The 20,830-nt window shown below is 33.9% G+C and overlaps 2 protein-coding genes across 5 annotated transcripts; one reads left to right on the top strand and one right to left on the bottom strand.

Moving 5' to 3' along the window:
- The first annotated feature begins 1,024 nt into the window (after nt 1-1,024).
- LOC145632313 (cystathionine beta-lyase, chloroplastic-like) lies at nt 1,025-7,107 on the top strand. Its single transcript, XM_081684654.1, has 13 exons — nt 1,025-1,215; nt 1,317-1,470; nt 1,740-1,852; nt 2,672-2,742; nt 2,867-2,958; nt 3,238-3,325; nt 3,403-3,514; nt 3,706-3,802; nt 3,912-3,993; nt 5,034-5,151; nt 6,108-6,215; nt 6,346-6,448; nt 6,819-7,107. The coding sequence occupies exons 1-13, from the start codon at nt 1,153-1,155 to the stop codon at nt 6,992-6,994; spliced, it is 1,377 nt and encodes a 458-aa protein (XP_081540780.1). The 5' UTR covers nt 1,025-1,152; the 3' UTR covers nt 6,995-7,107.
- A 701-nt stretch (nt 7,108-7,808) lies between these two features.
- On the bottom strand, nt 7,809-20,296 carry LOC145632314 (uncharacterized). 4 transcript variants are annotated; one of them, XM_081684658.1, is made up of 8 exons: nt 20,113-20,296; nt 18,986-19,089; nt 18,466-18,571; nt 16,109-16,291; nt 15,377-15,829; nt 15,071-15,157; nt 14,914-14,988; nt 7,809-8,311 (listed from the first exon to the last, which is right to left on the bottom strand). In XM_081684658.1, the coding sequence occupies exons 2-7, from the start codon at nt 19,031-19,033 to the stop codon at nt 14,927-14,929; spliced, it is 939 nt and encodes a 312-aa protein (XP_081540784.1). In that variant the 5' UTR covers nt 19,034-19,089; nt 20,113-20,296; the 3' UTR covers nt 7,809-8,311; nt 14,914-14,926. The 4 variants fall into 4 exon arrangements, with proteins under 4 accessions (XP_081540784.1, XP_081540785.1, XP_081540781.1 ...); XM_081684659.1 differs by having other exon boundaries at nt 7,809-8,316; nt 14,935-14,988; XM_081684655.1 differs by having other exon boundaries at nt 7,809-8,316; nt 20,113-20,293.
- Nucleotides 20,297-20,830: the final 534 nt, after the last annotated feature.

Raw genomic sequence — 20,830 nt, 5'->3', positions numbered from 1 at the left:
TTCAGTTCAACTCCTAATTTATTTCTCTCATAAATAATTCAATTCAGTTCAGTTCAATTCAGTTCAGTTCAATTCAGCTACATTCAGTTCAATAAATCAGAACAAACCCTTAATTGTGGCCTTGTAGGTAGTACATAAAAATGAATGGACAAATAAGTAAGAGAATTAATGATGTACAAATACAAAGCACATTGTATTACGGAGTACTTTATTGTATAAACAACAAGGTACAATGATCTCATTTATAAAAAGTAAATGCCGTAAAATTGCAAATGCAAATAAAAGAAGTAAGAGTTTGTTCTCATACGTTGAAATTCAGTTCAGTTTAGTTCAGTTCAGTTCAGCTCAGTTCAGTCCAGTTCAGCTCAATTTAGTTCAATTCAGTTCAGTTCAGTTCAGCTCATGTGTAATGATATTGCTAATGACATAAAGCCAAATTTCATTCTTTTAAGCTCTTATTACAACGATGATAATAATAATAATAATAATAATAATAATAATAATAATAATAATAATAATAATAATAATAATAATAATAGTAGTAGTAGTAGTAGTAGTAGTAGTAGTAGTAGTAGTAGTAGTAGTAGTATATTTTTCTTAAATATTTTAATATGTATATTTGTATATACACATATGTATAATAATAAATAATCAAAGATCACTAATCCGTAGTTAAAAATCACTAATTAATAAGTTCAGTTCAGTTCAGCTCAGTTCAATCAATGAAAACAGGCCCAAAGTGTTGCAAATATTTAAAACGACTACTCAGTATCATAAAATGTTAGTGGCTAAATGGCTAATTCAATCTACAAGTAAATTTTTTTAATGGTATATAAATTTTTAATTCTTTTATCTGATTAGATAATTTTGTATCTAAAAATGCACTCATAATCTCGAGTGTAAAAAAACTTTATATGCAGTAATATTGATGACTTGATGTTGATACCCACTTTCAGATTCTGTAATAGTAACCAGATATTATTAAATTATCAGCGGTGTTTTTGAATCCGACTGCATTTCTCGCTTACATTCTTTCTCTCTCCTCAAAAAATCTAGCAGTTCAACTTTAACTGTAATTTTCTTCAACATTTTTACTTAATTTAGCTCATTAATCCTCTTTTAAACCCTACAATTTTTTCCTCACCTTCAAAAATGGCGGCTTCTCTTTCTATCCCACCTTCATCTCCTTCAATTTCCTCTGATTTTGACTCTCATGTATGCTATTTTTCTTCCCCAATTTCCAATTTGTTTGCCCTAATTAGATTAATTCTTACTCTAATTGTATTGATTTCATTGGATTTTTTTTTTTTTTTCAGAAATACGCATTTGGGGTTTATCCGGTGAGAATCGGATTCAATTCGCCGATTTTCGGCGCCAAAAATCGCACATTTGAGCTCAAGTGTATGAAAGATAAATCCATGGATGTTAAAACTGGAGCTTTGGTTGATGGTGTTGCAGAGTGTTTGAATGGTGAGCTACTTTTATACTTTATTCCCTCCTTTTTTTTGAGCTAATTTCGTACTCCCTTTATCTCTAAATGTTGTTCTGAGTTATACCGTTTCGTGAAATAAGTTGTATTTTTGTATCAATTGTTAGTATTTTAGCTGCAAAATAGAAACATTAAGCATTTTCCGAGTATTAATAACACTTATCGACGAGTGGTTTTTGGTATTGTTGATTCTTTGATTAATTAAGTAATCAATTTGATTTTATAATTGGGATTTGAATATAAACTGTAGAAATGGAGGTTAAGGAGCCAAGTGTTGCGACAATGTTGATGAATTTCGACAGCAGTTTTGATCCTTATGGTTCGATGAGCACACCATTGTATCAGACAGCCACTTTTAAGCAGGCAAGCTATGAATTACTCACATTAATCCATTCTTTTTGATGTTTTAGGATGATTTGGTCAATGCATAAGAAAGTAGGTAATGTTAATAATCTATGATTTTGATTAGATGACAATTATTTTGGATGAATGAGAGTATATTCTGCAAATGTAGATAAGCAATGTGATATTAGATCATCTTCAATGGCGTGACTCATTTCGGGTTTCATTACCTTTTGTAACTTGTAACTACTTGTACTTATTAATCTCCAATGTCAAGGTCTCTAATTTTATTTAATCTTTAAAGACTTGTATGTCTGTTGGTGAGACCCATCAATGAGTCTTGAATATACTACGTAATTACTTTCTATCCATCAGCGCAACGGAGATTTTTTATTTATTTATATTTTAAAACTGAAAGTTTTTAAAAAATGAGTTGTTGGAAAAGTTCTCAATTTTGCTAACCCATCCAATGGGATCCCTCTTTTAAATCTCTTATTTTAGCCCCCCATTGGCCATGGAGATGCTCTTGCTCCAATTACACTGATAATTGTGTACTTATCACAGAGTATGAATCTGAAAATGCATAGATTAGAATCTAAGCATTAATGGTTGGAGTATGTGATTTTGGGCATGTATATACATCTCTACTGTATTAAATTGGGTTTAAATGTATATGTAACTTTTATTTGTTTCAATATGCTGTGCCTTGCTACATGAAATTAACTACCTCAACTATCCTATAAGTTCTGACTTGGATGACTGAATTCTTTTTCCATTGTCATTATCCGTTTCTGCTACCTTAATCTGATATTATTGCATGCTTAATTTTCTCATATCTAGCCATCAGCAACAGAGAATGGTCCTTATGATTATACACGGAGTGGGAATCCTACACGTGATGTCCTAGAAAGGTAATATTTCACTAGTTCAACATTTCATTTAACATTGGCTCGTATCTTTTGTTTTCATGTACAAACCATAATCTTTGTGAAATTATACTCATTTCCCCCACTTTTTACTATTTGTATGTTGCAGACTCCTGGCACAGCTGGATAAGGCTGATCGAGCGTTTTGCTTTACTAGTGGAATGGCTGCTCTTGCTGCTGTCACTCGTCTTATTGGAACTGGTATTGCTATCTTTTGCCTCTTCAGATTCATATTCTTCTTGTCAGCAATGAAATCCTGGTACAGTATGCACTGTTGCTTATTATTGTTATGAACAATTTGTGCTCAGGATTTACTAGCCAAACTGTATTGACCTCTAATTTTCTACATTTGTGCAATATATTAATGTTTGTTTGTGATTACATGTGCTGCTGGTAGCTTGTTCATTACTCTGCCCCTGGTGATAGGTTGATTCTACTTGTGTTAATGCATCCACACTCTTACTTTTTATTCTGATCTAGGCCAGGAAATTGTTGCTGGAGATGATATATATGGTGGATCTGATCGATTACTATCACAAGTTCTTCCAAAAACAGGAATTGTGGTGAAGTTAGTGATTCTTCCTGTTCTTATCATGTTTAGTGTATTAATGTTATGTGACATTCTGATGGTCTAAAGATTTGCAGACGAGTGAACACATCTGATTTAGAGGAAGTAGCATCAGCAATTGGACCTTGGACAAAGCTTGTCTGGCTTGAGAGTCCAACCAATCCTCGACAACAAATATGTGATATTCGTGTAAGTTACATGGCTTTAAAAGTGTCTCTTTCCTTTTGAAAGAAATCATGGAAATGTTTGGGGATGAGATATGCTTGTCTTAAAGATGGGTTTATGGGTTTATATATTACTGTGATAATAGAATTGTGATGAACATATTTCAGATTTTATTGAGAAACATTTGAACGTTTTTTTTCTTTACTCCAATTTAGAAAATTTCAGAGTTAGCTCATGCACATGGTGCTCTTGTACTGGTTGATAACAGCATCATGTCTCCGGTTTTATCCCAGCCATTGGAACTTGGTGCAGGTACTCTCTAAGTGATGATAGCTGACTTTTCCTATAATGTCTATAAGGTAGAATTTTTAGAGCTTTTTCTTTTCTACCTTTTTTATATACTTTTGCTTGGTGATGGCAGATATTGTGATGCATTCAGCTACTAAATTTATAGCTGGGCACAGTGATATTATGGCTGGCGTTCTTGCTGTGAAAGGGGAAAGGTAATTTAACCTGTGAGACTATACACCACCCCTTTTGTCTGAATCCAATGTTTAAGCCTTAAAGATGCTTCTCTTTCTGGTTTTGCAATTAATGTGCCCTGTGTCCCACTCAGTGTCACTATAAAAGTTCTGTAAGATTTTAGTTGGGAGATGATGAAAAATGATTTGAGCAATTTACATATTTGATCTTATTACTTCCTCCATTTTTTATTATTTGCATCACTTTGACTAGCACATTTGCTAAGACGTAATTTTGACCATTAATATCTTTTATTGTCTATTAGTAAATATTGTAAAAAAAATAATAAAAAATTATGAAAATAGACATTATTACTAATCTAATGATATACTTCCTCCGTTTCTTTTTAGTTGACATGTTTCTTTAGTCACGTTTGCCAATGCACAACTTCAACTATTATTATCTTTGATTACCAATAAACAAAAATTATAAAAATTTGATATTTTGAAAATATAAATTGTGACAAAGCTAACAAGATCCCACATGATTATAATTTTCATTATGTATATAGTACAAAACACGGTCAAAGGGGAGTGAATGAATAGTGCTAAAGTCAAAACGTGTCAACTAAAAAAAAACGGAGGTACTATTACATAATAGTAACATTTATTCATTTTAAAATAGTAAAAAAATTAAGTCAAAGAGAGTATGTGATTAGTGCTTAAGTCAAAATGATGCAAATAATAAAAAAACCGAGGGAGTATTATTGAAGATGCTTGGATGTAGTCATGTAGAAGCAAATTTGTCCTTAACATATTTTTGATGCATCTCTTATCAAGGGGCTACATTCTGGGTTATTAGTAAAAAATGAAGTTGAGTAATGGTGCCTTTTTACAGTTTGTAGCAGAACTTCTGCCTATGTATTTTATGTCTCAAATTCTTGGTTTCTGACACATACATTATAAAACCATGTAGCTTCATTATGCTTATTTATTTATGGATAATTAGCTGTCTATAATAAGTTATTCAGTAATCAGTATTAAAATGCTTAAGCTAAATGTCATTTTTTTTCCTGGAGCAGTCTGGCAAAAGAAGTGTATTTCCTACAAAATTCTGAAGGCTCTGGATTGGCTCCATTTGACTGTTGGGTTTGTTTGCGAGGCATCAAGACCATGGCTCTCCGTGTTGAAAAGCAACAGGTGCTTCAATATATTTATATTATCGCCAGAAAAGTTACATGTGCAATTAAGCTATATCCTTTTTTAAAATGAATATGCAGTTGACAGCATTGTGTATTTGTGAGCATTGCTATTCTGTTATCATGGTAGATGCTCCTAGGTCGAAATTTGAGGTGGATGTGCACAAATGATGTGGACTTGATGGCTGAACCATTACATATCTAATTTCCTATTACCTGATTAATGGAGATATAGTATCCTGGTTTGTTTGCTGTGAAATTGGCTTGATATGAATTAGTATATGTTCTATTTCACTATCATCATGGATTTTGTTAAAGTAATTTTCATTAATTTTTAACTATGTTGGATATGGGCAATGTGTCACAGTTGAATTTTAACACAAAGTGATCTGTCCCAATCTTTGGCGAGTCTTGGTGACTCTGCAGACTCTGCACAAATGGGTCACGTCAATGCTGTTTGATAGAAGAAAACATAAGAAAAACTTCCACACTTGATTTCAGTTTGATGGAATGAAAAATACTGCTAACTTGCTAAGCACACAAGATTGCTTTACCTTCTAATTGCTTGGTACTCAATAGAAATTATGTAGTTGGATAAGATCCATTTTCTTATTATGTTCTCCAATCATCTTTTATGTGGAACCACTGTTACCTAAATCTCCTATTTTTGTAGTTGGAGAGGATTTATGAACATGTTCTTCTCATGGTCATCTTTCATTGAGAATAGCATATATCTTTGCTTGCTTGTGGATCTCTTACAGCTTGTATGTGTGTATGGACTGAAAGATGGACAACCTACCTATGCAATTGTTTACTTGTGACACTCTTTTCTTGGATGAAAACTGTTTACTTTCAACTCACGCTCTTGTGGATCATCAGCATATTTGTTGAATTGTTGGTTTGAAGAAATTAATTTTCCTCGTGACACTCATATGCGCTACTTCATACTTGCGACAGGATAATGCACAGAGGATTGCTGAATTTCTCTCTTCTCATCCAAGAGTTAAGAAGGTCAACTATGCTGGACTTCCTGATCATCCCGGACGGTCTTTGCATTATTCTCAGGTAATTTATACTTATTACTCCTTAAACTATATTATGTGCATATCTTTTAAATATTTCCTTCTGGCTACTCAATACTTGCCGGCAATTTATATTTCTGCCTCCAAATAAAAAGATTGCATACTTGTTGCAGGCCAAAGGTGCAGGATCTGTGCTTAGTTTCCTTACTGGTTCTGTTGCTCTCTCAAAACATATTGTGGAGACAACCAAGTATTTCAGCATTACTGTCAGTTTTGGTAAATACTCTCACTCTTACAATCACCAAGTATTCTAAAAGTGCTTTAACCTTCTTGAATCCCTCTGTGTATTTAAGCATCTTTGGGTTGAGATGTTCGAAAATGAGGACTTGTGTATATGCAATAGATTTCAGCTCATCTATCATTTGTTTGTTTGCCCACACTACACTAGCCTTTTTTTTTTCCTTCCTTTCTATTTGTATTTTTTTAAAATCCAATTCCATGTGTAAAAAAAGATTTATGTTTTCTATCAATGGGAGTTATATGCCATGGTTTGTACCTAGTAGAGAATAAATAATGCTTGAGGAGATGGAAATGATTAAGCTAATTTATGTTGGTTCCTTAACTTTGAATGTTTTCTGGTTTTCAGGGAGTGTGAAATCACTTATAAGTTTGCCATGCTTCATGTCACATGCCTCCATACCAGCTGCAGTTCGTGAAGCCAGAGGTTTAACTGAAGATCTTGTCCGCATTTCAGTGGGCATCGAGGATGTGGATGATTTAATTGCTGATCTGGATCATGCCTTTAAAACAGGACCTGTTTAGCAAAACAAATTTTTTTGTTAAAAAAAAAAAAATCTTAATTGTGAATATTTAAATTTAATTATAAACTTCTCCATTGATTATGAAGTCATACGAAGTAAGATTTTAATTTTTCAGTCCCAGTTTGTTGGAGTTTAAAATTGGCCTGGCAGTGAAATCCATTGGGCCATTTCTGCATCCCTAGATTATTGCTTATACTAGGAAAACAGTGACTTCCTCCTATTAGCTCAAGTGGACAGAGATGGGATGCAGGAGCCTGGAGCCGGCTGGGTGGGTCTTTCAACATGGGAGCAAGGTCTTGCAGGAAGCAAGCCTATATTTGCTGTATCTCCTCTTCAGGCAGAAGCAACAGCTGACTTCTGGCTCTGAAAAGCTAAAACCTCAAGCGGAAAAATGTTGCTATCTTCCCTGATTCAATTAATTTAATCCACATCTCAATAAGAGCGAGTGAACTAGAATGAGAGATTAAGAAGATTATTACAGACATCAAACTATTCTTTTTTTTTTTTTTAGTTTACAGACATCAACTTTAGAGCTGATAATATATCCTTCCTTGCTAGTTAGAAAAACGAATAGAAATATTACAAGCTATAGTGAATGTTGTATGGTCGATATAAAAAGTTACTCCGTACTCCCTAAAACTTTTTGTGATAGTTACATTTTTCCCAAATAAAGGAGGCCTTTTATCCAAATGACATGGTTCATGCATCCTTTGGAAAAAAAATAATAATAAATAAATAAAATAAAATTGTTTGTAGCTTTATGAATCTTCAAACAACAAATTAGACAGAGAATCCGAGTTTGCATCAATATAAACTGATTCTAGGATTTGAGAACTGTAGAAATTAAGGGGTAATGAAAAATTCAGTAACAACCTAATCCTGTATACCGCCTCCTCTTCCCCCTGAAATCATAAAACATTATAGCATGAAGGGAACTGTAGCCTAAAATCACAACCTATATGGTGAATAAAGTTCCAGTTTTCAATCAAACAAAAAAAAGAAAAGGCTATGTTATCAATTTCATCTTACAAAATCCAGATTATAAGTCACAATAAGACGTTCATTACTCGCCCATTAAGCTTTTCCTAAAATTTTACTTTGTACGACTAACCAAACACTAAACCAAAAGTTGCTACACATCTCCACAACACTTTGTCTTCTAGACTTGAAGTGCCACCCTTCTCATCATGGAAGCAACAACAAATGTTGGGAGTACGCACACCAATTTATGTACCTCTGCAAAAAAGTATTTAACTCTGCAAAGACTCGGTCTGTCCCTAAATCATATGTACATATAAATGTTGCCTTGACTGACAAACTAACCTGCCCACAGAAGAAAAAAGAAGTTAAATACATAGCAGTATATATCCTATTCACAGAAGAATCTTTAACACTTAAATCAACTAAACTACTTGGAATGCTTAAATCCTTTCCCCCCAGCTCCCCGCCCCACACCCAAAAAAAAAAAAAAAAAAAAAAAAAAAAAAAAAAAAAACCTATCACATTGTTTCAACTAGTAACATTTTCTTTTTCATCAGTTTTTAAATTGCAATTCTTCTTTAATTGGTAAAAGCTCAGTATTACTTATTTATTATTCCTCTCTCCCTCTAACCCCACTAACACTACTTTTATATTATTTCTCTCCCTACCGACTAAATATATTCCAACCAGTTATACTTTACATTATAAAATCCTCACTTTGGTCCCCAGTCCCCACTCTCTATTTTTTTTTTAAACTATGTGCCAAACCTAGTGTACCGATCAATCCAAAACAGAGGGAGGACTCAAGGAAAATTTTGCATCTTAACTAGTTGTACAACACCCAATGTAATGTCTTCATTACAACAAAATATCTTTCGTAACAGGCAACCTTGCTCACTTCTCATAAATCTCTATTACCACAATCCTCCCATTATCCATTAGGTTTATAGGATACACACCAAGTATTAATGCATCCCAGTATTGATGCACTTGTTTGATGATTCCCCCCCCCCCCCCCCCCTTCTTTCAAAGAGCTCACATCTCATGCATATCATCTGACTATTAGTTTCTTCCCGACTCCCTAGTCCTTACATATCCCATTGCTACTTGTTGAAATATGCCTTGAATCTAGTTTAGGAAGCATTTGGAGTTGCGACGGATTGGAGCTATAGCTCACGGAGCAGTGGGTGTGACCGGGTCAAGCAAGAGCTTGGAAGTTGCACGCGGTTTGAGGCAATTAGCGTGTTTAATTCTTTTTTCGCCTAATTTCAGGATAGCTATATATAAGTCTAGTTAGGGTTTATTCATAGCTTAGACTGGTGATAATTGACATTATCACTATGTAATATGGTATTCCTCAAGATCAATAAAGCTCCTCTCCCTTGCTCGTGGACTTAGCCAACACACTATCGGTAAACCACTTAAATCTGTGTGTTATTTATTTGTTTTGCATTCGTAAATTTGTTCTTTCTCACATCCTCTGAATCTTGCCATCGACTTGAGTGATTTCTCAGCACTCTCCCCAACAGAAAATTTTACAGTGCCAATTGTAAGCACACCCCCACCCCACCCAAAAAAAAAGAGAGAAATGTACTGAAAACAAAGATAAGCAAATCCTATAAAGATTAACAAAATAGTAATGTTGAGATTGTTGGCAGTCTTTTATCATATAAGATCAGCTTAGTCCATTAAGGTTGCAGCATTCCTATAAAGATTAACAAAATAGTAATGTTGAGATTGTTGGCAGTCTTTTATCATATAAGATCAGCTTAGTCCATTAAGGTTGCAGCATTCCCATGCCATCTGCCAATAGTGTGAATCACAAGAGCAGTACACAACAAACAAAGCCTACCCTTCACAGAAACTAAGTTGTCATACAACTGACCCTGCTTGACCTGTATTTCACTTTGCACTTCTTTTGTAAAATCAAGAAGAATAAAAGGAGCAGCCAAAAAGATAAGCTCTTCCCAGAAATTGAAAATATATAACATTATGAACAGACAAATGACAGATAATCACTGATCACCTAAGCCCTTAAAAAATAAAAAGAAAATCTCATGACGACACTAAGCGAAACACTCATTTTTGGCTATCTCATTTGTTCATGCCTTCTTTGTGAACCTCAAGTAAAACGAAAAACTTCTAAAAGGTCAAACCTTATTCCATCATACATAATGTAGTAGCATCACAATGGCAAAGTTCAGTTGGGAAGCCGCTCATCCACCGAGTAAAGTGTGCCCAGAATTTAATCAAAACTGGGAACAAAAGACCAGCCAGCAAATATATAGGGCTCTCAAGCCTACCAACATGAATCCTTGGTTTTAGGTTCACTACACTTGAGTTGCAGCATCATGATTTAATAATAATGTAAGCAACCATTCACTGCCATTTTGGGCCCCAATTAATCACAAAGGTCGTGCCTCCTTAGTAATGTATAAGAAGATTACTATCATGGACATCACCCTATATGTTAGTCCAAGTACAGCCCCAAAACGTCCTTAGTAATGTATAAGAAGATTACTATCATTAAAAAAAAAAATCAACATCCCCACTCCCCCTCCCCCCCCCCCCCCCCAAGTAAACCATAAAAGCTGGTTCCCTCATGAGATACTCACAGAACACCATCTTCAGGCTTTGTTCTTCGGGAAATCAATAAAAAGTGATAGGTGAAGTTCAGTGCATATCAGTTTAGATAAGTTAGCACAAGGCTAATAAGTTTAGATAAGTTTAAGACCAGGAAATGCCTTCTCAGTTTTAACTAGTGTTCAAAATAAGCAAACTTCAAGCCTAAAAAAGTTCAACCAAAAAAAATAGTGCGATAAGTGTCTGGTGGGAATTCCCTGCCAAGGTAGTAGATAAAAAAATTACTAAATAACAGCCTAACGGGCTACACTCATCATCCAAACATATGATATCATAGATCTAAAATATCCATAAAGTGCACAAATTTCTAAGTCTTCTCACACTTCTCACATCCAAACAATAAATCCCAGGAACAATGCACAATCAGGATATTGGTGTAAGAACACGACATATTACATATGACATGCAGCAGCAACAACATTAAGGTTCATAACCATTGAATTACAGTTAATCAAACCTGGCTGACAGTATATACAGCCAAAGTAAGTTCTGGACAATGATATCTTCCATTAAGTAGATATCTAGACGCCAACTTACATGTGCTTAAGAACGTAAAAACCAATTTAATTAACACTTATTTCCAATTAGATACCTTATAAAAAAAAAGTGTTTAAGACTACCTGATAACTTTTAAGCATAAGTTGCTACCTGGTTTTGGTCACTAAACCACATATGTTGCTACCTGGATTTGGTCACATAACCTGAAATACCCTACCTAATCCATCTCAAGACTGACATGACATTACTTACACTTTCCATTCCACTAAATTCTGTCTTACTTCCTCTTTAACTGATATCATTTACTTCTTCACTCAACTTTATTGCTAATTTTTCATCATTTTACCTCTTAACTCAATTTCCTCTTCACTGAATTCCTCCATTTTCTCCTCTTTTACAACTTCATTAATTCAATCCCTACCAACTTCATCGTTCTAGCTTTCCCCTCACACCATGTCCCACTCTTTCTCAGGCATATCAATTTCATGGAGCAATCCCAACCATTGAGAGAAGAGAAGTCATACGACCATAGCAAAGCCTAGAACTTAAGCCTTAGAAAATACACAAGGGTAATTAATGTATGCCATTAAATCTAAATTTGTAATACTACCTCAGCCCCAAATAAAGTTTCAATTGCCTTTAACAGACAGTTTTAGGTAGGTGATTTTTTTTTTTAAAAAATAAATAAATAAATATAGGGTATGAATGGTTTAAAGTGAATATGAAAAATAAGATGGTGGGATTTGGTTGATAAATGAGCAAAAAATAAATAAAGGTGAATGGGACTTTTATTTAGGGAAAAGTTTTTCAGGTAAAATGGGATTTTTATTTGCAGACTGAGTATGTAATATATTGGCGAAAAATTACAGAAATCGCAAAATGAATTGCCCACTATAATGATAGTCTCTCCGTCCTAGAAAAATTGATATAGTCAAACATGACACACATGCCAATGTACTATTTTGACTTTAAATACTTCCACCGTTTCTTTTTAGTTGCTACACTTTCTTATTTTGGAAATTGTAAATTAGTTGCAACACTTTCCATTTTTTACATATCTTTCTCTCTATCTCTCTCCTACACACATGGGTCCCTCTTATTTTTTCTCTCTATCTCTGTACTCTTAAAAAATTGTCTAGGAGACCGTGAAAATAAAAGTGTAGCAACTAAAAAAAACGTAGGAAGTATATAGAATTAACTATAAGTGAAAATTATAGAAAAGTAGATATTATGAAACTTTATATTAATACTTATTTAACAATATATTTCATGATAATTAAACCCACTTCTCTCTCTCTTTGAAAAAATGTAAGAACAAATGATTGATAACCCCTAATCTTAAATCTGAATTCAATCCATCAAACAACAAACTCCTACTTGTTTTTTGTTCCTTCCCTTCGAGAAAGAAAACACATGCTCACACTCAAACATATACACCCTAATTTTAAACAAAATTCACTAAAATTGTCTACTCTCAGTCTCTCACTAAGAGGTGTTAATAAGCCTAGCCTCTCATAAGTAACAAGCTCGAAAAAAAATTTCTCTTATTAAAATTTAATTAAAAGCTAAGTTGTTACCAAAAATACAGTTTTTATCAAAAATTAAGCTTTGGGTATCATTGTTTTTATTTAGACATTTCCCAAATTGGCCCTTATTCGTTATTCTATTATCGATAACATTTACAAAGTTACAACAAACAAAATACAACTACATAAAACTAGCCTTTTTCCTATTTCATATCCCTTCAGAGACTTTCACTCTCCTACTGTGAAAGGAACACCGGTCGATGGGCCCTGTATCTCCTAAAACTAACCACCGCTCAATGTCTTCTAAGAAATAGCATTTATTCACGTTTTTATTTTTGGGAAAGATTAAATTACAACTTATGTTAATTAATTGATGAATTGATATGATACAAGGTCTGCAAGGCTGCAAGCAACCTAACATGCAAATTTTGATATAATTGTTATGATTGTGGGTGTACTAAAAAGTTGTATTTTACAATTCTAAAGGCCAATTAATAGTTTATGCAGGTTGGAAAAAGAGAGGACTTGATTAAAATAAAAATTTGAGACTAGAAACAACATATGAGGAACAAAACTCAGGTCGAACTCACGTCTAGAAATATCAAACTCGAGCTAGGCCTAAGCTCACAGATGTCGAGCTTGATCGGTATAGGCTCAACTCCTTAACACCCCCCTAACACTCACAGAAAATTTAAACACCAAATGCATTTATTTCTTTATTTTTTACTTACATTACAATACAATTTCCAATTTTAAGCAAATTCAAGAGTAATCCGCCATAATCGTTGCTTTTTGTCCAAGAGCAACTCCAAGGCTCATAGCCATCTCATGCCTAACAGCTTTTTATCTATATTAAGCTGGTGTTTTAGAAAAATGGTGTTCAAATATAGAAAGGATGGGGTTGTTTTCAACAATGGTGGGATGATTTTCAAAAAATATAAATAAATAGATTAACCATGGTTGATTAATTATTTTACATATTTATCATTAAAATCATTAGTGTAATGCCTAGTTTATAACTGAAAATAAAGGGCTGTTTGTGATGTTTTAAGATTTTTCTAGCTGACCAAATACATAAATACTACCTTCATTTCTTTTCAGTTGACACGTATTCCTTTTTAGGAAGTTTTTTTTAGTTGACACGTTTCCTTTTGGGGTAAATCTTTTACCTTGCATTTACAAGCTACCCCACTTGTTTTTTCATTCTCTTTCACTCTCTCTCCTCTCCTTAATATATGTGCCTAAATTAAACGCGTCAACTAAATAGAAACGGAGGAAGTAATAATTAAGTATTACCAATTTACCATTAAGAATTTCCCTTAGAAATTTTGATATACATACTCCCTTTATTTATTTATTTTTGTTTATTTTATTAAAAATTACAGAGTAACTCTTTTCACGAAAACCAAGAATTACATTTAATTTAGGAGACAGAAAAAAATAAAATGTTAATGTGACACTTAAAAACATTGTTTGTGAGAGCAAAAGTGGTGTGTCCCAATTTCAAAGATAAAAAGATACAAGTGTGTAAATTAAAAAGAAACATCCAAAAAAGGAAGTCAAAAGTGAGTAAACTATAAGAAAATGGAGGGAGTATAATTAAGGCACTAATTTCTTATTTAATAGTGATATGTTGTGGAAACAAAGGCTTTGCTCACATGTCTTCTTTCAAAATATGTTGGCAAATAATCTATGAAGTTTGCTTTTAACAACCATATCAAGGACCCACCCTTCGATAAAAGATGGATTGATTCAATTCGTGGGGTTTTGTGGGGCAAAGGAAAAGTAGACAAGAAGTTATTGTGGGCAAAGCACTAAATGTTTTACAAAATTGCTACCTCTTGAGATAGATTATAGAAATAAAGTGATATTGCTGACTGCATCTTTAAAAGCCAAGGCTTGGGTTTTCAAAAACAATTCTATAGGGCATATAGGCAATGGAAATAGGCTAATTTGTAAATAAATTTGTAATTCTATGTTTAAACTTGTCCTCCATCAGTACTAAATTTATGTATTCATAAAATTCCTCCCTTATCAAAAAAATACTTCGTATGCTCTATTTGATCACATAATCATACAATTGATCTATCGACATAAACCATCAAAAACCAACATAGAAGCCAGGTTGACCTGTGCTTAGCCTTATATACACACACTCACTTTCCATTTTGCAAATATACAATAACTGAGTAAAGTATATGAAAATGCAAACATGTCGTTCAACAGAAAAATGACTGCTGCAATTTAAGTCAATAATCAAGGAACATCTTACCAATATAATTAAATCACTCACTTCCAAAATCTTCATAAGTATGATAGTTCTGTGTCAATGGCCCCTTGTTTCCTTCTGTTAGCCCACAGCATATATTAGAGACCCACAGAAGTATCTGCAAACTAACAAAGTATGAACATTAGTTAAAGCATCTCACCTGCTAATTCACCCGTGTCTCGGGCAGCAAGGATGTTCTCCGTCTCTGTAGACATAAGAGCTGAATTTGTGTAATTTTCTAATCCATCTGTCCAAGACAACATAGTCAAACATTAGACGGGAACAATGAAATCCTAGATCATCATTTCAGACAACATAACTTTTTAACTTCATCCTAGTTGTACAATAAAGACAATACGGTGATCAAATGAAGCACAATTGGCAAATATTATGACCAATTACAGAATTTCAAGGAAGTCAAAAGTGTCCTGAAGTAATCAATAAGAGGGGCAAAGTAAAAACATACTAGGATAAACTAAATTGGGAAGACCATAGTATTTGGGTCCCAGCTGCTCAAAAGAGCCATTGATGCCCAACAGTGTCTCATTTAACGGTTGTGAGCTTGCTTCCAAACCACCAAACGCTGCAATAGATGGATCTTCCATGGAGCCATGCGCTTCACCAAGATGTGGATCAGCTTCATAAAAAATTGAGGAATTGGAAGGATAGCTACTTTCTGATTTAACAATCCCTCCATTCAAACCTTGCATCAATCTCAAGGAACTAGAGTTCTGAATATGAAGTGAGTTAGGCTGATAATCAATTGTTCTGGACGGAAAAGGTGAAGGAATTTGCAAGGATGATACACCATTAGTGAAGGAATTGGGTAAACTTGGAGCAATATGAGGTTGTAAGCTCTCTGGTGTTAAAGATGGTCCAGTCTGATCAACAGTACCATAGCAGCCAGCATTTTGTTGGACTGTTAAGAGATGCACAAACATATTAATATAATACTCAGTGGGGCTACAAATAAAAGAGGCATAAGAAACACATCAAGTAATCACCCATTAAGACAACTTAAATGATAGAACTCAAACTTTGCAATCATAGAAGACTTATAACAGAAACTGCAGTTTATTTTGTATAATCAATTTACGCACGCGCGCGCGCACACACACACACACACACTGGTAAAACTGGTAAAACACAAGGCATATTTTTTTCCATGATAAAAAAATGTCCCTAGTTTCAGTCTTACATTGTGCCATGTGCGCTCCATTTGTAGCTGGCATAGGAGCAACTCCAGAAGATTTGATCTTTCCCATCAGCTCCCCCTGCCGCTTCAACAGTTCATTAAACCGATGTATTTGATCCTTCAATGCCAATCGTATATGATAAGCCTCAAAAAATTCTTGATTCTCTGCTTCAAGTCGATTCCATACTACAAAAAAAATATAATAACTAGTAAAGTTAACAAACATAAAAACGAAACAGCTGATCTTTAGTGGGAATAGGGAATCCAGATTGCAATTTGGAATCTCTATTATTATGACAAAAAGTTGGTGTTCGTTTATGATTTCACAACATTAACAATTAAAATAATTAAATAAAATAAATGGGCCTCAATTCAATTATTACGTTACCCAGGTGGCCAGGTAAAAGTGCCAGAGCTTAGAAAATCAGGAAAAAAAAAAAAAAAAAAAAAAAAAAAAAAAAAAAAAAGACCATGCCACCCATGGTTTTAAACATTGGGTACAGTCACAAACTGTGAAATAATGTGGATTGTTTCTGGCTATTGAGACCTAATATTTGGTTGTGGTAATATGAAAAAATAAAAAAGAGAGAGAGAGACATGTAAAGGTATTATTCAATTATTCCTTTTATTCTTCAATTTAATTTATTCCGTTTTGAGTTAATGAAGTGTCTGATTCCTTTATTCAATTAATGTAGCTCTGTGATGGTATTATTAAATTACCAGAGTAACTTTCTAAGTTTTGCTACTCTAATAAGTGGGTGTTTTAACGATCTTAATTGTGCATGAGTACATTAGGTGTAAAGCAAAATGCTGTCAATGGTGTGGACCGGTGGCTTGGGTGCAAAGTAATGATACTCTACAAAAAGAGTGTTATGCCTGGCAGCTTTAATTAATTTCATGTAATTGAAAACTTGTATTAGTTTTTTGGGGCTTCCTTTATGTAAGGTTTGCATAAATTATTGTAATAATTAATCATGTTTATGTCAAAGAACCATACTTCTCCGTAAGTAGGCTAGCAATAAAACTAAGAATATTGTTATACTTAATTTTGTTAGCAGTTGCACCGTATAGGAGCTCACCTAGTGAATGAATAAATGAGGGAGGTAGATTTCATTATTTCGGATTTTTTATTCATCTTCTATTTTTATTTTTGGTATAATTTTTTACAAAAATTTCTTTAAGTGCACAACCTTGTTTGTGTTCCCCTAGTTCCGGTTTGATTATCACATATAGCTAGAAACATCACAAGTGTAATAAAGGATACTTGAACCAAAACAAATGAGATAACAATTCTCAAGTTATTCTCACTTCCTTACCACACACCAAACAAGGGAGTGCAAACTATTAAATGTATTCCCAATTTCTAAGTTCTACTCCCCAACGTCCACAATTTTATACCCACTTTTTAAGTCACTGACAAAAAACTACGCTGCCAGTACTTACCTACCCTTAACAAGTTTGCTTCAAGCAGCTTAAAGATAGAACTAAGAGACACTATCTTGACCTAGGATAAGAAATAATAATTGATACACCTCAAAATTTACATTTGCAAAGCAAAAAGAGCCCTGGTTCCAAACTTTAAGTCCTACATGAAAGGAAATGTGAAAAAGGAAGCAACATTCAAAGCAGGATCCCCACCCCTTAAAACACCTATATAGCTGTAACAACAACCTATTATCGAATGCTCCAACAAATTCCAAGCTTTTCTTTTCCTTTAACCGACTTTAATCCTTAGTAAAGGCCAAAGATTCCTATGCACAAATTATTTCTGCAGAAAAAGGGACAAGACACTTCCACAAAATTGATGTAATTCAAATGAATTGAAAAGGCTCTTGAGTATTGGCTCTAAAATGACAAAAGATCACACAACTACTGTTCACTAGTGATGTTTATAGTTTACATTTGAGCGTACAACACCCAGCAACAGGTGAAAAATAGGGGTAGAAAAGAGCCTAATTTCTCCCATTTTCTGAAGTATTACCTTCCGGAAATAGCAAATTGCAAGGTGTACTCATTACATCTCTAGAATACGAGAGAGAGAGAAGCATCGTATGTAATTGGATGGCAAGTTAATGAGAGTTTCACCAAAATTATTAAAACTTTGCTAAATAAAGCATATTTATATACTCTATGCATCCCCTTTGAAGTAGTATTCAGATTTATGGGGGCTCATATTAAGTAGTGTTTCATACTTGCAACATATAATTCCAACTTTCTCCTCTAAAAAAGTATAGCTACTATTATTAAACACGCTTATATCTTCCTGCAATGTTGATCCTCCTTTCTCATGCATACATGTTACTTGTACCATATAACAGAAAAGGGCTGAAAGGGTATGTATTATAATTACATAAACTTACAAATTTCGATAACAGTAGGCATCACATTTGCTTCACGCGTGATCGTGGCCACAGCTTCTTTCTTACTCATGTACAGTAGAATGCATCGCTCTATAAGATTTTTTACCTGCCATTGTGAAAATGGGTCAACCCTAGATATTGCTATCACTATAGTATTCAATAAGGAGATCGTAATCAACATAACATCCTGGGGGTGTTGGAGAGTGAAAAAGAGAAACTCAATGATTAATTTCAGAGCTACTCCAGCCAGGAAGTTTAAAACCCTCTCCAAAAAAAAAAGTAATAATTATGAAGAATTCGAGATGAATGGTAAACAAAGCACAAACAGATATGTTTCCTAAAACAGGTTAATTCAAAACTATTAGATGATATAGCAATAGAAAAAAGAAAATTCTAATGACTCCTAAAGACACCTAGTCAAAGATCTTGCCTATATTTGAAAACAATATCCCTCAAAGTCCAACATTATAACAAACAAGATCATGAAGCAAAAACCTTAATATAATGCATCCGTTCATACCCATTGTAATTCTTCACCAGAGGGGCCTCTGACGTCCCCACCTGACATGATTAGAGGACTTTAAGAAATCCAGACAGAAGACACTCGCATAACAGTTGTAGCTCCTGTCAACAAGCAGAAAGAAAAACATTACAAAATAGCTTGTATAACAGTTGTAGCTCCCTGAATATCATTACAAAAGAAAAACAAAATGCAGTGCAGAAAGGAATCAGACATTACAGAAGAGAAAAACTTTATCTCAAGCAACAATTTCATCTGAGGAAATCGACAGTAAATTTTCTAGACTTGTGCCAATAAGCTTATGCAAAATAGCTTCACACATCATAGGAGCTCTTCACAAAAGAAAGCACCGGCATGCTTGAGACACAAATCAATGGAACCAGCTTAAAACAATCATTAGTCGTAAGAGCGTAAATCACATCAGACAGCAAACATTCATTAGGGATCTTTTGCTCAGAAAACTGAATTTCAGCATAATCTAGCACAAAACTTTCCCTAATTCAATTCAATTGAATCTTCAGCTTTCATTCAAAAATTTACCTTAAATTCTTCATATATATTTCAATTACAAACTAAAATTTAGTTTCAAATACGCTCGAGTGTGGATTGAAGAAATAATACGGAAAATTTCTAAATCTTGGTGATTAAATGCATAGTCAAAATTTTCGCGTAAAAAAAGTTAATAATTACAAATCCGTACAACTTCATTAATTAATTTCTTTCTCGTATAACAAACAAAATTGTCCAAATCATAATCAGAACTCGAAAACGACAACCCGTGGCAATTGTACTGACACAAAAACAACATGATCACCCTTCAATTATCACTCTTAAACCTCAAAAATCACACAAATTCACAAATTAGACTCTACTCTAGGGTTTCATATCCAAATCATCAAAAATCCATCATCATCATCATCATCATCATCAATTTCATCATATCATCAATAAAAACACAAAATTAACATAAATTTGTATAAATTTCCGAAACTACGCACAAATTCCAGATCAATTACACAAATGCAAAAAAAAATCAATAAAATCATGAAAAAAACGGCGAAATTTAAAGAAGGAAGAATTCAACAAAAATCCAAAAAAAAAAAAGAGGAGAGAGAAAGAGGGAAAACCTGAGAGAAGGTAGCGTTGAGTGGCGAGGAAAGAGACGAAGATGATAGGAACTTGAGGAGAGAGAAAGTAGAGAGAGAAAGTAGAGATTCTGCTGATTATGCTAAGATGATGGATGATGATGGGCGAAGAGAGAGAAAGAAGAGAGAGAGAGAGAATGTGTTTGCCTTTTTGTTGTTGATGGTTTTGGCTGCGCTAACGTGTGGAAGGCCTTATTTTATTGTGCGTGGTTTGGTGGGGCCCACAAATGTCTGTGGTGTGGGACCCAACCCCTTAATTTTTGGGGTTGGGGTAAGAGGGCATAACACTTGGGAGTCAAGTCTTTGCTTTGTTTTTGCTTGGAGTTGGAGTTGGGGGTAGAAGAGAGTCAAATTCAATAGAATGAATCAATGAATGAATGAATTATGATGATGTGAAAGGGGATTTTTTTTGGTTGGTTGGTTTTGGTTTTTTTTCTTGGGATCTTCAATGAGTTGCATCCAAGTTTTGTGGCTAGGTTTTTTGTGGCTTGTATTCACCTTTGCCGGATTCTATCCGTCTCGATCTTGAATTATTGGTGTTTTCGTATAAACTTACGTTGTGCTAATTGTTGAAGGTAATTGAAATGTCGTGGGTTTGACTTGGTATGATTTGAATTCAAAGTTACTTGAAATATTTTGTCTCTAGCTTGTTTTACATATAGTGGTATGAATTACTTGGTTTTAATAGATATTCGGGTCT

The sequence above is a fragment of the Chenopodium album genome, chromosome 5 (assembly GCF_948465745.1).
Source record: "Chenopodium album chromosome 5, dcCheAlbu1.1, whole genome shotgun sequence".
NCBI lineage: Eukaryota > Viridiplantae > Streptophyta > Magnoliopsida > Caryophyllales > Amaranthaceae > Chenopodium > Chenopodium album.
This window is presented reverse-complemented; position numbering and strand designations above follow the sequence as displayed.

Coding starts and splice junctions, on each gene's coding strand:
- LOC145632313 (XM_081684654.1), top strand. CDS start 1,153: ATGGCGGCTTCTCTTTCTATCCCACCTTCATCTCCTTCAATTTCCTCT. Junction 2,959..3,237: donor CACTCGTCTTATTGGAACTG/GTATTGCTATCT, acceptor ATTCTGATCTAG/GCCAGGAAATTGTTGCTGGA. Junction 3,994..5,033: donor CTTGCTGTGAAAGGGGAAAG/GTAATTTAACCT, acceptor TTCCTGGAGCAG/TCTGGCAAAAGAAGTGTATT.
- LOC145632314 (XM_081684658.1), bottom strand. CDS start 19,033: ATGTCAGGTGGGGACGTCAGAGGCCCCTCTGGTGAAGAATTACAATGG. Junction 15,830..16,108: donor TGGAGCGCACATGGCACAAT/GTAAGACTGAAA, acceptor ATCTCTTAACAG/TCCAACAAAATGCTGGCTGC. Junction 15,158..15,376: donor TCCCAATTTAGTTTATCCTA/GTATGTTTTTAC, acceptor TGTCTTGGACAG/ATGGATTAGAAAATTACACA.